The 16,055-nt window shown below is 46.1% G+C and overlaps 2 protein-coding genes across 5 annotated transcripts in view; both read right to left on the bottom strand.

Annotated features, from left to right (window-relative positions):
* ZNF282 (zinc finger protein 282) overlaps positions 1–437 on the bottom strand; it is a 31,547-nt gene extending 31,110 nt beyond the window's left edge. Inside the window, exon 1 of the mRNA XM_017862407.1 lies at positions 118–437. Coding sequence (XP_017717896.1) covers positions 118–282 — 165 coding nt within the window. The 5' untranslated portion in view covers positions 283–437. The remainder of the gene's footprint in view (positions 1–117) is intronic.
* Positions 438–14,171: 13,734 nt separating this feature from the next.
* Positions 14,172–16,055, bottom strand: part of ZNF398 (zinc finger protein 398) — a 38,520-nt gene continuing 36,636 nt past the window's right edge. For 3 of the 4 annotated variants that reach the window (XM_017862398.1, XM_017862396.1, XM_017862399.1), the window contains one exon: positions 14,292–15,986. In XM_017862398.1, the coding sequence (XP_017717887.1) occupies positions 14,836–15,986 (1,151 nt within the window). In that variant the 3' untranslated portion in view covers positions 14,292–14,835. Of the gene's footprint in view, positions 15,987–16,055 lie in introns of all 4 variants that reach the window. The other variant, XM_017862397.1, reaches the window with a different exon arrangement.

Raw genomic sequence — 16,055 nt, forward strand, 5'->3', positions numbered from 1 at the left:
GCGGGAGCTGGGAGGGCGCCGCAAGGCTCCCGGAGGACTGCGCGGCCCGGTCCCGCGGCCCAGCCTGCGCCCCGCCCCCACGGCAGCGCGGCCATGGCGCCGGCGGGGCTCTCCCACCTGCATGGGCGGCATTCCCTCGGCCATTTCCCCGCGCAACGCCGGCTCCTGGTGGCAGACCTCCTCCGGGGGCAGAGCCTGGGCCCAGCTCCAGCTCCCGCTGTCCAGCCCCAGGCCCTGGATGCCCAGCTGCTGAGGCTGCGGCCGTGTTGACACAAACTGCATCCTGGGAGTGCTGTTCCCCGCTCGGGCCGGCCAGGGAGAAGAAGAACGTTTTCCAGGCGCCTTCCCCCTCTCCGGGGCCGGACAGCTCCATCTACAGCCCGTAGGAGCAAACAGTCCCCTTCGGCGGCGCTCCCCGCCCCTCCTCAGCCCGCGCGCCAGCCAATGGCCTCGGAGCTCCTGCCCGCCTGCGGGGACCGGCCGGGGCCACTCCCGGGCTGGGGCTGCCCCGCCCCGCCCCGCCCCAAAGCTGAGAGGCGGCGGCCTGGTCCAGGGGTCAGGCCCCCTCAGTCTGGGATGGCCGACTTTAAAGGCCCAAACTATGCGAGGACCTAGACTGTGGGCTTGATTACTGTTAATTCTGCAAATGTATTGGGCATCCTGGGAGAAAATAGTGCCTGACCCTTTTGAAAATTTTGCAAGAATAATTCTGTCTTCAGACACTTTCTTCTGGCCGTCTGCCTTCCCTCACTCCTTTGCAGACTTTACCTCCCACTCCCCTTCTTCCCAGTCCAGATTTACCTGGTCCCATCCCAGAGCTTTTGCACTGTTATGGATGATAGAGAAGTGATTCATGCTAAGGTGTCAAAAAAGGGCTGAGCTCTTTCTCCCAGGTAAGGTGCAGTGCATTTTAACACTGGCCTCTTCAAACACCTTGAAATTGGGTTGGGCGCGGTGCCTCACACCTGTAATCTCAGCACTCTGAGAGGCTGAAGCAGGAAGATGGCTTGAGCCCGGGAGTTCGAGACCAGACTGAGCAACATATTGACACCCCATCCCTACAAAAAATAAAAATCAGCCAAGCGCGGTGGCTCACATCTGTAATCCCAGCACATTAGGAGGCTGAGGCAGGCGGATCACCTGAGGTCAGGAGTTCGAGACCAGCATGGCCAACATGGTAAAAGATTAGCCGGGCGTGGTGTCATGGGCCTATAATCCTAGCTACTCGGAGGCTGAGGCAAGAGAATCGCTTCAACCTAGGAAGCAGATGTTGCAGTGAGCCAAGATCGCACCAGTGCACTCCAGCCTGGGCGACAGAGCAAGACTCCATCTCAAAAAATAAATAAATAAAATAACAAATAAAAATTACCTGGGCATGATGGCTCATGCCTGTACTTCTAGTTACTCAGGAGGCTAAGGTTGGAGGATTGCTTGAGCCCAGGAGTTGGAGGTTGCAGTGAACTGTGATCGTGCCGTTGCACTCCAGCTTGGGCAGCATAGAAAACATCATGTGTCAAATAAAAAAAATAAATAAATCTTTAAATCGGGCAGGCATGGTGGCTCACACCTGTAATCCCAACACTTTGGAGGCCAAGGCTGAGGCCAGGAGTTTAAGACCAGCCTGGGTGACACAGCAAGACCCCCTTCTCTACAAATAAAACCCTTTAAGGGCAGGTCAGTGTCACTTTGAAACATCAGGCCAGGTCAGAGGAGGGGCCAGTATAAGCTGACGAAGATGGAGGAGGGGAAAATTCAGTCATTCCAAATGTATTTATTGAACACCTACTGTGTGCCAGGTACTGTTTAGGAAGAGGGTGAGCTTTGTGGTTGCATACACCCGAGTTTAAATCCCGAAATCACCACTCACTAGCTATGACTTTGAGGAACTTATTTAACTTCTCTGAGCCTCACTCTCTTCCTATATAAATGAAGAAAATATTGGCAACTCTATTTTAATGTTGTAAAATTAGATGAGAATCGTGCCTAGCACATAGTGAGCATTCTGCAAAGATAGTTACCCCCCAAAGGTGTTTTTGTAATTATTCTCAAAATAGTATTTACTTTGTTTTCCTAAAGGACCAGTCCCTGTCTTGATAAGGAAGAGATCTCTAAGGCTCATCACCCTGTGTGGAGGCAGACCTGCTAGTACCTTTAAGTTCCACTGCACTTCGTAAAATAAAGGACATTATTGGCCTACGTGAGACATGTGCTTAGAGGGCCATATCCAGAAGAACAGTTATCAAGTACTTTCTCTGCTAGGCACACTTCCAGGACACAGAAATGAGTACTTCACAGACTTAAGATTATCCTCAAGGAGCTTATAGGCTAGTAAAGTCCATGCTCCCAGAAATCAGTGATTTCCTTCCCTGCTTCCTGGCCCTGACTATAAACATCACATCCACTTTTATTAGAGGAACCAGGCAAGTCAAGTCTGAAAAGCTCTAGGCAAATTCATTTCCACCAGCGAGACACATTTCAGAACACATCTTCTGCATTACAGATTATCAACTATCTTTCCTCTTTCCTAGAGGTGATAAAGTCAGGACTAGGTTAGTCCCAAACATTTATGCTATCTTTTCAGTATAAAGCCTTTAAAATGACTTGCCTTCCTAAGCACTTAACTAGTTATAACGATGTCCCTTGTTACACAATAAGACATCAATGTAGTGTGTCTACTTCACATTTCTCCTTCACGGAGGGTGGACTTTCATGCAGCCATCAACACAAATCTTTAGCTCAGAGCTAGAGGTCCCATTCATTGTTAAGATAATCACAGCACTTTCGGAGGCCAAGGCGGGCAAATCATGAGGTCGGGAGTTTGAGACCAGCCTGGCCAATATGGTGAAACCCCATCTCTACTAAAAATACAAAAGTTAGCCGGGCATGGTGGCGGGCGCCTATAGTCCCAGCTACTCGGGAGGCTGAGGCAGAAGAATCGCTTGAGCCCAGGAGGTGGAGGTTGCAGTGAGCTGAGATCCTGCCACTGCACTCCAGCCTGGAGACAGAGCAAGACTCCATCTCAAAAAATATATATATATAATTATATATTATATATATTATATATATTATATATTATATATATATATGGGCAAAGCTACTCAACTCAAACAGAATTTAAATGCACAGGCTTCATTGTACTTGCATTATTTTATTTTATTTATTTTTGAGACGAAGTTTCACTCTGTCATCCAGGCTAGAGTGCAGTTGCTCAATCTCGGCTCACTGCAACCTCCATCTCCTGAGGTCAAACAATTCCCCTGCCTCAGCCTCCCGAGTAGCTGGGATTACAGGTGCTTGCCACTATGCCCAACTAATTTCTGTAGTTTTAGTAGAGGTGGAGTTTCACCATGTTGGCCAGGCTGGTCTCAAACTCTTGACCTCACGTGATCGACCCGCCTCAGCCTCCCAAAGTGTTGGGATTACAAGCATGAGTCACCGCACCTAGCCACTAACATTATTTTATAACCACCAAGCCTAGCAACCACAGGCCATAAAAGGCTGTAGTGGATACCAGCAGGAAGGTAGTGAAGGGAGTGATTAAGGAGAACTTCCCAGAACGAAAACAAGCAGGGAATGAGGAGGAAGCTGCTGTAGCTGCATAGGCTATGGGCCCAATTACAGGTCCTTCCATGATCAACCGGCGGATGAGACAGAGAGATCCCCAAGAGTGGGAGAGATCCTACACTGGGAGAGGTGTCCAGGCATAAAACTCGTTTCCAGAAATCACTGGGTGACTAGGAGACAGTTATCTAACATACTGAGGAGCAGAATGAGCAACTGGATAAAGTGGATTATAAATGTCACATATGACGGTTAATACATGTTTCTTGTTAGGGAAGGACCCAGGCCTGGCCCCTCAGTCTCTCAGGTGGGAACTGATTGCTTTTCATCCCCACCCCTAGAAATTTTATTGTTACTGCTCTGGACAGGATATCTGAAGTGATAGATGCCAAATTAAAGAATACAGGAGAGGTCAATGGAGAGGAGATGCATCAACGCCAGAACATTTATGTCTACTATTTCCTAAAGATTTCTGGTGCTCTGCGTCTTTTCAACAACTGCAATAAAGCTTTATTTGAGGAAGAAAACTTCTAGACTAACTGTTAGCTAAGTGAAGAGGGTAACCAAATTTGAACTCCTATCTTGGTTTTTTGCCCCATACCTAATTTAATGAGCAGGCTATGAAGTCCCAATGTGGTCACCAGGATAGGGAAAGTAAGGCAGCTCAGTTTCTCAGGCTTCCTCCGCCACTGGCATGTCCCTGGTCGCAGTTTTCCACCTTCATTTTAGGACACTGTGCCTAGTTATGCCAACCTCCAAGGAAGAGCAACTCTTTTTTTTTTTTGGAGACAGAGTCTCGCTGTGTCACCCAGGTTGCAGTGCGGCAGTAGTCACTGCAACCTCCACCTCGCGGGTTCGATTCTCCTGCCTCAGCCTCCCAAGTAGCTGGGACTACAGGCATGTGCCACCATACTCAGCTAATTTTTTTGTATTTTAGTAGAGACGGGGTTTCACCATGTTGCCCAGGCTGGTCTCGACTCCTGAACTCAGGCAATCTGCCCGCCTTGGCCTCCCAAAGTGCTAGGATGACAGGCATGAGCCACTGCATTGGGCCGAGCAACAAATTAGGTTACAATATCAGTGACAGCCTCAGTGTGATAAAAAATCAGAGACAGGGCTTTATGGATGGGATGGGCACTAGGAGTAAGGTGACAAAGCTCCCAGACCACTTAAAGGGGCAGAAAGTATTAATATGGGGGTGGGAGAGAAAGACATTTTTTAACATTTCTGCCCTTTACAGACCCACCTTTTGGCAACATTTTATTTCAAACTTAAACACCCAAACACATACACGTTCTCTTTCTCTTATTTCTGAAAATGTTTGCTTTACACATATGCAACGTTTGGAGAAAGTACTTTTTTCCTCTTGAATTCATTCTCAGTCTCCTTCAAATAAGCATTTCATTACCTTTACAAGTTTTGACTGTAGATGAGTAAAGTTGACTGGCTTCTTGTTAGTTCTTAGTGACTCCATGGTACCTCTCCACTGCTCAGGTAACTAACTGAGCATGCTAGTAACATACTAACACAACAGACACCTAGGGCTTAGAAACCCTTTATGCAGATGACAGGTTTTATGTTGGTAATTGCTATATGTTCTCGTGAATCTCCTCAGTGGACAACCTGTAAACCTTTTTTTTTTTTTTTGAGATGGAGTCAGGCTCTATTGCCCAGGCTGGAGCGCAGTGGCACGATCTTCTCACTGCAACGTCTGCCTCCTGGGTTCAAGCGATTCTCCTGTCCCAGCTTCCCAAGTAGCTGGGATTACAGGTGTGCGCCGCCACCCCTGGCTAATTTTTGTATTTTTAGTAGAGACGGGGTTTCGCCATGTTGGCCAGGCTGGTCTGGAACTCCTGACCTCAAGTGATCCACCTCAGCCTCTCAAAGTGCTAGGATTACAGGCAGGAGGCACCATGCCCAGCAACCTTTCAAGTGCAGATTTGATTACTTAAAATGGCCGAAATTCATGTAAAATAAAGTCTCGTGCTCATACAGAAACATCCTAGTTCTTCCAAATTCAAAAATAAGGTATTAAAACCAAGTGTTGGCCGGGCGTGGACTCATGCCTATAATCGCAACATTTTGGGAGGCTGGGTGGGCGGATCTCCAGGTCAGGAGATCCAGACCATCCTGGCTAACACAGTGAAACCCCGTCTCTACTAAAAATACTAAAAAAAAAAAAAAAAAAAAATTAGCCAGGCGCCTGTAGTCGCAGCTACGCCAGAGGCTGAGGCAGAAGAATGGCGCGAATCCAGGAGGCGGAGCTTGCAGTGAGCCAAGATGGCGCCACTGCACTCCAGCCTGGTCGGCAGAGCAAGACTCCGTCTCAAGACAAAAGAAAAACAAACAACAACAACAAAAGTGTTATTGTTAAATCCAAGTTGGTAAGGATGTCACTAAAGTCCTTTTTTGCTCTTCACTAAACTGCTCTTATGAGGTACTAGCCTCACCATTCTGGAAGTTAGTTAGGTCTACAGCATAGGCATGGGGTGCCAGTCTCATCTGTGCTCACCTGGTCCTGCCAACTGTTTTTAAATCAGAGGCTCTGGACACAGCTCTGCAGTCTGAAGTGAATGCTGCTTTTCCCACTGACTCTAGAGCTCCTAACTATTGAGGTCATAACTTTTTCAACCACCATTCCCAGAGTTTTACATCCTTCTGAGTCCTGCCTCTCAAAAACCCTTTATTAATCTCCAATCCACAGCTCCCTGCTCCAATAAAGCAGGCTAAGTAGCCATTTCCAGTCCAATAATTCACTTTCTCTCTGATCTTCTATACCTTGTAGGCACATTAAAATCACTTGGGGGAACTCTAAAACACAAAACATCCAGGCCTCATCACACACCAATTAAATCATGCCATGGTGGGCCTTGGCATAAATATTTTTTTGAGCTCCCCAGGTTATTCTAAAGTTCAGCCAAAAACAAACTAGTGCAAAAGAATCTTCCTCCTACTCCTCATCTCCTTGTCTCAGCCCCACAAGATCCATCTGGGCAAATAAACAACCTAAATGACTACTTTCTTGGCTAACAACATAAATATGATTGGTGTAATTATTCTTGCTTTTATCCTGCTTTTTACTCACTGAGGGTGGCTTGTAGGTATTGTCTTATACAATTTTTTAAAATTATAAACTCAAGGCCAAGAACTGACCTGATGTACATAGATTGATGTACATCCTTAATTTTGAATCCTGCTTGTTTAGTCAACTCTCTCCAGTAACGTGCCTACCTTCCTGATGTTCTAATTCTTCCTATACATACAAGTGGTTATCTTACAAAAGTTGCTGCTAGAGCCAAACACACTATACATGTAAAACTAATTTTTTGGCATTAAATTTCTTCATCTCTGTCCATGCATACTTACACTTCTCCTATTGCTCCCCAAATTGCAATCTTGGGCTAGCTTCTCATCATAGGCAAAGCAAATTGGAAACAAACAACTACTGCTTTTTTTTTTTTTTTTTTTGCTACAAGGTCTCACTCTGTCACCCTGGCTGGAGTGAAGTGGCACAATCATGGCTCACTGCAGCCTCAACCTCCTGGGCTGAAAGGATTCTCCTACCTCAGCCTCCAAGTAGCTGAGACTACAGGAATGTGACACCACACCCAGCTTTTAAAAAATTTTTTGGTAGAGATAGGGGTCTCACTATGTTGCTCAGGCTAGTCTCAAACTCCTGGGCTCAAGTGATCCTCCTGCCTCGGCCTCCCAAAGTGGTGGGATAACATGAGTGAGCCATCACAACCGGCCTCTGTCCAGTCTTGAATGAAGAGAAGCATCAATATGACCCACGATATTGTTCAACTGGCTAACAAAGGAATTCTCCTACAACTACTATATCAACACTGGCTTCTTATGCCTGAAATATAGACTTCAAAGCACTTCAAAATCTTTCCTGCCAGGTGTGGTGGCTCATGCCTGTAATCCCACCACTTTGGGAGGCTGAGGAGGGCGGATCACGAGGGTCAGGAGTTCAAGACCAGCCTGATCAACATGGTGAAATCCCATCTCTACTAAAAATACAAAAATTAGCCGGGGGGTGGCGGGACTGTGCGCGCCTGTAATCCCAGCTACTCAGGAGTCAGAGGCAGGAGAATCGCTTGAACCCCGGAGGCAGAGGTTGCAGTGAGCTGAGACCACACCACTGCACTCCAGCCTGGGCGACAGAGCAAGATTCCATCTCAAAAAAAAAAACAAAACAAAACACTTTCCTCATTTGATCTTCACAACACCTTTGTAAACTGGGTATTATCCTCACATTATGAATGAGAAAACCGAAAGCAAGGTTAAAACTCTGGTCTCCTGACTTGCTTTCCAGGATCTTTTTCATGACAGTAATCCTTATTCTTACAAAAACATTAAAAATGCTTTACGCGGGCCGGGCGCGGTAGCTCACTCCTGCAATCCCAGCACTTTGGGAGGCCGAGGCGGGCAGATCACCTGAGGTCAGGAATTCGAGACTAGCCTGGCCAACATGGTGAAACCCCGTCTCTACTAAAAATACAAAATTAGCCAGGTGTGGTGGCTCACGCCTGTAGTCCTAGCTACTCGGGAAGCTGAGGCAGGAGAATCTCTTGAACCTGGGAGGCGGAGGTAGGAGTGAGCCAAGATCACGCCACTGCACTCCAGTCTGGGTGACAGAGTGAGACTCCATCTCAAAAAAAAAAAAAAAGCTTTATGCAATTGGGTGTGGTGGCTCTGATCCCAGTACTTTGGGAGGCCAAGGCAGGTGAATTATTTGAGGTCAGGGGATTGAAACCAGCCTGGTCAATACGGTGAAACCCCCATCTCTACTAAAAATGCAAAAATTAGCTGGGCATGGTGGCAGGCACCTATTATCCCAGCGACTTGGGAGGCTGAGGCAGGAGAACTGCTTGAACCTGGGAGCCAGAGGTTGCAATGAGGTGACACTGGGCCACTGCACTCTAGCATAGGCAACTCCATCTCAAAAAAAAAAAAAAAAAAAAAAAAAAAAGGTTTACACAAAGAGCTTTACATTACACAAAATTTATAGGGAAAAGTAATCACTGAATTACCCAGCACCCTAACAAAAGAATTACTTTGTTTTCCTGTTTTGAAAAAGTGAATTAAATGTATACTTTATATTTAAAACATTTTCTACTTTTACTAGAACGTTTTCAGCTTGTGTAGCTTTGGAGTTATTATAATATGGATAGAATGAGACTCTTTAGTCTGTAAAAACGCATACCTCTCCAAGATGTTTATACTGCTGTGCAGAACAATCACTCAAAAGGGCAGAATCTAGGAAGAAACCAGACAAGGAAAGAGGACCCAAAAGTAAAATCTTAAATTCTGTAATTTTAGAATTGAAGGGTCTTTTCCCCAACTCTGGCAATCCTAATCCAGAAGAAAGGACCTTATATTACCATGTTGTTCTATCTTCACATTAGAGATAGGAAAATGAGATCTTTGTAAATTAGGTAGTTTGCCTCATACAAGTAGAGAATGTTAAGCAAGGACCATCATCCACTTTTTAACTCCTACTTCTGGTGACCTTCCTACTATACAATTATTCATTGAGCAACCATGTGCCTAAAAGCATGTGGCATCATGAGGAATACAAAATAATACATGGTCTCTGTTCTTGGGTAGCTTAAGTTTTAGACCAGTTCTAAGATTTTACAGTAAATACTGGTTTTGCTAATAAACATAAAGCCGCATAGCTCAATGAGGTTTTATCAAATATTTTATGGGTTTTTTTTTTTTTTTTTTTTTTTGAGATGGAAGTTTCGCTCGTCACCCAGGCTGTGAAGTGGCGCAACCTCGGCTCACTACAACTTCCGCCTCCAGGGTTCAAGCAATTCTCCTGCCTCAGACTCCCGAGTAGCTGGGATTACAGGCACCCGCCACCATGCCTGGCTAATTGTATTTTTAGCAGAGATGGGGTTTTGCCATGGTGGCCAGGCTGGTCTCCAACTCCTGACCTCAGGTGATCCGCCCACCTCGGCCTCCCAAAGTGCTGGGATTACAGGCATGAGCCACCGTGCCTGGCCTTTATCAAGTTTTATTTGAAATGTAACCTGGCAATTTTTGAGAGCACTGCAGGACACTGCTTTCAAGGCATCTCTGGGCTGTAATATCTGCCTTCTTTGATGGGAGGTTGGTCTTAAGGGTAAATTTTTTTTTTTTTTTTTTTTTTTGAAGAGGCAATTTAACCAAGTTGAGCAAAATCATTGTGTATGTGTGTATACGTGTATGTGTGTATACATATATTATTGTGCCAGTTACTCATTTAAAAAGAAACTAAAACAAGGCCAGAAGGGAGGAATAACATCCTAGAAAGTGACAAATGACTCCTTCAAGATACGTAAACTGAACCTTCCATATTGTTTTCTGCAAGAAACAATATGCTCTGGCCCATGATAGTTCTGCAGAGCAGCCTCTGTTCTTGGCATCTTCACTTCAAATTCTGCCCGGCTTTATGACCCGCCCCCCATCTGGTTGTTCCTGTAAAATCTTTCCTGATAGCTGATACTGAACACCTCTTGTCAGGGTCCTGTGTTAAACACTACATACGTTCCCTCCTCAGCCTTAACACCTCTGAGACACAGGTATTGTTATCCCTATCTTACAGATAAGGAAACTAAGGCCCAGGATGGTTAAATAACACATCAGTTATCTTACTTATGATGTCAGGACTTGAATCGAGGACTCGAGTCCCCGCTCATAACCATTAAGCTGTACTAACATACATGATGTATTGTTAAGGCTCTGCACGCTCCCTGCCCCCACCAATTTGATCTATCGTGTCTGGTCATGACAAGCAGTTCTCACGTATTTAACTGAAGAGTTAAATTGCATGGTTTCTCTTAGGAGCACTTGATGGGCTAAGAGTTTCTCCTCCACACTTTCTGTTGGACACCTTATCCTTCCCACTGATCCATTTTACTTATCCACTTTTGAATCTTAAGCAAACACTCTTTGGAGCTGGCCTGCAGTTCTGATAGCAGACTGATGAAAGAAAAGAGTAACATCTTTTGCTTATAAGAGTCTGAAACATTTTAAAACAAAGAACAGGCCAGGCACAGTAATCCCACCACTTTGGGAGGCCAAGGTGGGCGGATCATGAGGTCAGGAGTTCGAGACCAGCCCGACCAACATGGTGAAACTCCATCTCTACTAAAACTACAAAAATCAGCCAGGTGTGGTGGTGTGCGCCTGCAATCCCAGCTACTCAGGAGCTGGGGCAGGACAATCACTTGAACCCGGGAGGCAGAGGTTGCAGTGAACTGAGACCACACCACTGCACTCCAGCCTGGGCGGGAGGGTCCGACTCCATCTCAAAACCAAAAACCAAAAACAAACAACGGCTTCTGTGTATAAATTCTGTGAGAAATGACTGCTCCTTTGCTACAGATAAAGAACCGGAGCTACGTCAGGCAAGGAGGCTCACACCTATAATCCCAGTTCTTTGGGAGGCCTTGGCAGGAAGATCACTTGAACCCAGGAGTTCAAGACCAGCCTGAGCAACACGGCAACACAGTGAGACTTCTCTGAAAAGAATTTTCAGCAAAACAAAAAACCAAGACTAAAGAGAACAGGGTTAGAAATATCAGTAAGGCCCAAAGAAAGAAAGGAAAAAGAAACTTTAGTCCATCAGAGGTCCTTGTTCCTAAGAAAATTTTCTGGGAAAGATGCTTTCGCTCATGGCTACTGAGCTGCCCTCAGGCAGCCACTGAGGATGCTTTTTGTAGTTTAAGAAGCTAAGACACGGGAAGAAGGGCGGGTGTCCTGTCCCTCCTCAGAGAAAATCTGAGCAGAAATTTGGGATTCCCATTCCATTTAGAATGAGGTCCTTTCTCTCTCTCTCTCTCTTTTTTAATCAATGAGGCTTTTGTGGACTGTTACTACCTAGTAAGTCACAGGGTCTGGTCCTAGTTGAGACAGGCATGAACATTTCTCAGATATGCTCAAGAGAAGCCCAGCAGAGCCCCACACCTTCCCCCCCAATAGGAACCTTGCGCACTTTATTATTAATGAAAAGGGAAGTAGGAGTTTCCAATACTAAATGTTCAGCAGAAAAGGAGCAGGGCCATCTTCTTTCACTTTCTAGACAATCAACCAACTTCCATTTATTTTCACAACTGTGGCTAAACCAGAGGTTCATCCAATGGTGGCAATGAAAAACCTAGTAAGCAAAGAGTAAATCTGGTTATAGTCAACACCTGGATCCACTCTAAGGGAATGGCGCTTATGTGTAATAGTGACAACTTCTTGGTCCAAAAGGCTGACAGATGAAGAGCACATTTCTGGGGTTTCCCCTTTCCTATCTTGTCTGGTCATGACAAGCAGTTCTCACGTTATTTCTTTAACTGAAGAGTTAAATTTGCATGGTTTCTCTCAGGAGCACTTGATGGGCTAAGAGTTTCTCTTCCACTTTCTGTTGGACACCTTATCCTTCCCACTGATCCATTTTACTTATCCACTTTTGAATCTTAAGCACTCTTTGGAGCGGGCCTGCAGTTCTGATAGGGGACTGATGAAAGAAAAGAGTAACAGTTGAACTCTCTACTTTATTCCTGGGCTGAGGATTAGTATCATGCCTGCTTCCATCCGAGATGGCCTCGCACATCCTCTTTCATTCCGTTTTAGGGCTCTTGCTTCATTCGTATTTGAGTTCCTTTCACAAGGGACTGTGGGATCTATCTGCAGCATTTCAATCCACAGGTCTCTTTCATTAACAAGCTGTGCTCTTGGCAAATCTTTGAGTAAAAAAATATTTAAAGTGTTACCTAGTCCCACATCTCACCTACTGTAGGAGTCCCTCCTCCAGGATACCCTGGCAAATGCTTGAAATCCATTCAGAAAAGGAACTCAGCACCTAGACAATACTTTGGCTCTTCTCCCTTTTCACTGGGGAAATCAAGGTGCAAACTAGAGCTGAATCTCACATTCAAGTTCATAGTGGGTTGCCGATAAAGCCAGAACCCTGGCTTTGGGATCCCAGAACCCCTAAATCTTCCCATGGTATAGGTTCAGATTCCGGCTAGAAAGCTCTTAATCCCAATATGCTAGGGTATTGCCCATCATGTCTTGTTCTGTGTTATTGGGCTTTTCCACTGTAAGTTATGACAGCAGACACACATTTCTTGTGTCTCCCATGGTCCCTGGTATTGTGAATGTCATAGAGCAGATGTTTTGTAAATCCTACAGAGCAACACGTTCAGACACAGCCTTCCCAGAAGCCAAGCTAGCTGGGCTAACACCTTTTCCTAGTGTTGTTATGCATAACTAAAGAGACTGAAGGTTGGGCTAGGTGATAAGCAAAAAATGGGTCCTTTCCTTATCACTTCATCAAGAAAATATCCTGACTAAATATTTCCAGACCTTTTTCTAGGCACATCAGGAAGAAGCAGAGGAAACAACAGTATAGGAATGAACAAGTTTTCTGCCCAAGATGTAGGACTTCTGCATTCTGTCTTCTACCTCAGGCTTCCAAGTGGGAGTCAAACAACAAATCAAATAAATTTTAGTCAAGTTTCAGCAGGAATTTATCTGCTTTGATATTGCTGTCTTATTTAGCTTTGCCTGGACAGAAGCCAAAGACAGAGACAGAATTTTGGCAGGAAAAGCAATGTATCACAAGATTTTTTTTGAGTAACTCCTAGAGGCTCACTTTTTTTCAAGTCTCATTTTGCAGATGAAAATCTGAGATCCGTAAAGGAAACAGAACTTAGGCCCAGCTGCAAAGCCACTTAGCAGCAGACTCGGATGCTCCCAGGTGATTAAATCACCCCAAGAAAAGAACGAATGGTAGTCAAAGTCCTTAAAAGCAATACAAGCAAGAACAAACTGTTGTCTATGCATGGTGCTTAGTTCTCAGTGATCTAGGAAGTTCCTCAATCTGTCCAGTCAATGGGATACAGCCAGATAGGGTGAACATACACTCTCTCTGATGACTCAAGAAAGCTGCATTACAACACTGTTATCATTTCACTACTGAGGATGAAGAGTTCACTTTCGGGAAGCTCCATGCTTCTGGAAAGTGCTGTGATCTTTGTTGTTGATGATTGTCAAGAATATCAGACACCAGGAATGGAAAAGATAAGGAAGAATTTGATGTGAACGACTCTCAGAACATGGTGTAGGCACAAATTTTAGGCCGTTCTATCATTGTTAAGCCAGCTATTTCTCTGAGGTCTCTAGCTTTTAAAGCTGGGGCTGAGAAAACTGTTCCCAATTTTTTAACCAGGACCTTGCCAAAGGTTTCTAGCACTTTAAATGGCAATAAGAGCCTGTTTCAAATCAAGCCAGTATAGTTAAGGAATGTTCTCCTTAATAATCTTTTTTTTTTTTTTTTTTTTTTTGAGACGGAGTCTTGCTCTGTCTCCCAGGCTGGAGTGCAGTGGCGAGATCTCAGCTCACTGCAAGCTCCGCCTCCCGGGCCCACGCCATTCTCCTGCCTCAGCCTCCCGAGTAGCTGGGACCACAGGCACCCGCCACCACGCCCGGCTAATTTTTTGTATTTTAGTAGAGACGGGGTTTCACCGTGTTAGCCAGGATGGTCTTGATCTCCTGACCTTGCGATCCGCCCGCCTCAGCCTCCCAAAGTGCTGGGATTACAGGCGTGAGCCACTGTGCCCGGCCAATAATCTTTTAAAGTCAGATTTCATATTCAACCAATATTAAACAAAATGTACGTGAAGAATTAATCTAAGAAATCTAGGCAGGCAGTCTTGAGTTACCATGTTTCAGGGAAAGGCAGCCACAGAGGCTTGTGAACAGATCTTGGCTGGTTTTGAGAGAGGAGGCAGCAACATAAACAGTGGCTTAAGCACTTTCTCCAACAACCATCTTAGCTATCAAGGAGCTAATAAAAGGCTTTATAGTTAAACATTCTCATGCCTCATAATGGGCTTCCAGTTTTGGAGACTCTTCCCATGTACCTGTCTCTACCTAGAGACATAATCTACTATCAACCTGCTGTTCTCTGAGAACAAGAGAACCAGAGGTTAAATCCTGCTTTCCAACCTCTCCACAATATTCTTGTAACCTCTGCTTTTGTTGTATCTTTGAAAAGACGGAGGTGCTGGGCCCCCTTCCAGGTCTTTCTGGGTTTCAAAATGTGGTATTCTTGTAAGTGTGTGAAATTCCAAACCACAACCATGTCTCTAGTCAAGTGTATAGGACCCTAAATTCAGTGATGTACCAGGTAATAATTACTGTGGGTGTTGGATGGGGCTCACAGACTTTCTCTTGGATTTTGTACCCTGCTGTGAGCATATACAACCATGAAGCCACAGAGATTTGGATTTACAAAACTCCCCCTCCACTCCCTTCCCCATACCACTGGCTGGCCTCTAGACCTTCAGTGTTGACACTCAGGCCAGAAGTTTCAAGCCCAGTTATAAGGGGACCTGGTGGGTCGGGGGGCTGACCCGATGGGTCACTATCACCCCCACAGCCTCCACTGTGGCCCGAACGCAGGTGGTCCTTGAGTGTCTGCTTGTAGCGGAAGCTCCTGCCACAGTAGGAGCAGGGGTAGGGCCGCTCCCCGGTGTGGATGCGCTGGTGTTTCATGAGGTGGTGCTTGCGGATGAAGCTCTTGCCACAATGAGGACAACTGAAGGGACGCTCGCCCGTGTGCAGCCGCCGGTGGTTCAGCAGGTGCTCCTTGCGCATGAAGCTCTTACTGCAGTCAGTGCAGGGGTAAGGACGCTCGCCTGTGTGGATCATCTGGTGACGGATAAGGGCCGAGTGGCCGTTGAAGTCAATGCCACACTGAGGGCAGGAGAAAGGGCGCTCTTGTGCATGACCCCGCTGGTGGAGCAGGAGGCTGATTTTCAAGCTGAAGCTCCTGCCGCACTGGGCACAGCGGAAGGGCCTTTCGCTTGCATGAGCTCTCCGGTGGCTGGTGAGTCGAGCCTGGTCAGCAAAGCGCTTGGGGCAATCAGGACAGGGGAAAGGACGCTCAGTGCTGTTATGGACCCGAAGATGGTAGGTAAGTCTTGATGGGTGAGTAAAAGTCCTGGCACAGTGTGGGCAGGTGGGAGGCGTCTCACTGGCATGGTCCTGGGAGGTGCTGCTGAGGTCCACCTGTGGAGTAAAGTGCTTAGGGCACTGGGCACAGGGTAAGGGGTGCTCAGTAGCGTGGCTACATTGGTGGGTCAGCAACATGTCTTGGCTGAGACTCTTGCCACAGTGGTGGCATGAGAACACCTGCTCGCCAACTGGAGGTGGGAGGGGATAGCTACCCAACTGAGTAAAAGTCACTTGTCCCTCAGAGGCTTCAGGCAGGTCAGTGGCTGGACGTCCAAAAGGTGTCATGGATGTAGACTGCTGGCTTTTGAAAGCCACATCTGAAAAAGCATCCTTTGCTGTTGCTGGTGAAGAGAAAGGGACTGGAACTTCAGGGCACAACGAGGATCTAGCAAGGCCTTCAGCTTTGATGACAAGCTCTTCATCTGAAAGAAAAGACTCCAGAGTTACACCTATCAATAACTGTCTCACTAGCAACTCTCATGCATTCCTAC

The sequence above is a fragment of the Rhinopithecus bieti genome, unplaced genomic scaffold, assembly GCF_001698545.2.
Source record: "Rhinopithecus bieti isolate Rb0 unplaced genomic scaffold, ASM169854v2 scaffold_64120, whole genome shotgun sequence".
In the NCBI taxonomy this organism is placed as follows: domain Eukaryota; kingdom Metazoa; phylum Chordata; class Mammalia; order Primates; family Cercopithecidae; genus Rhinopithecus; species Rhinopithecus bieti.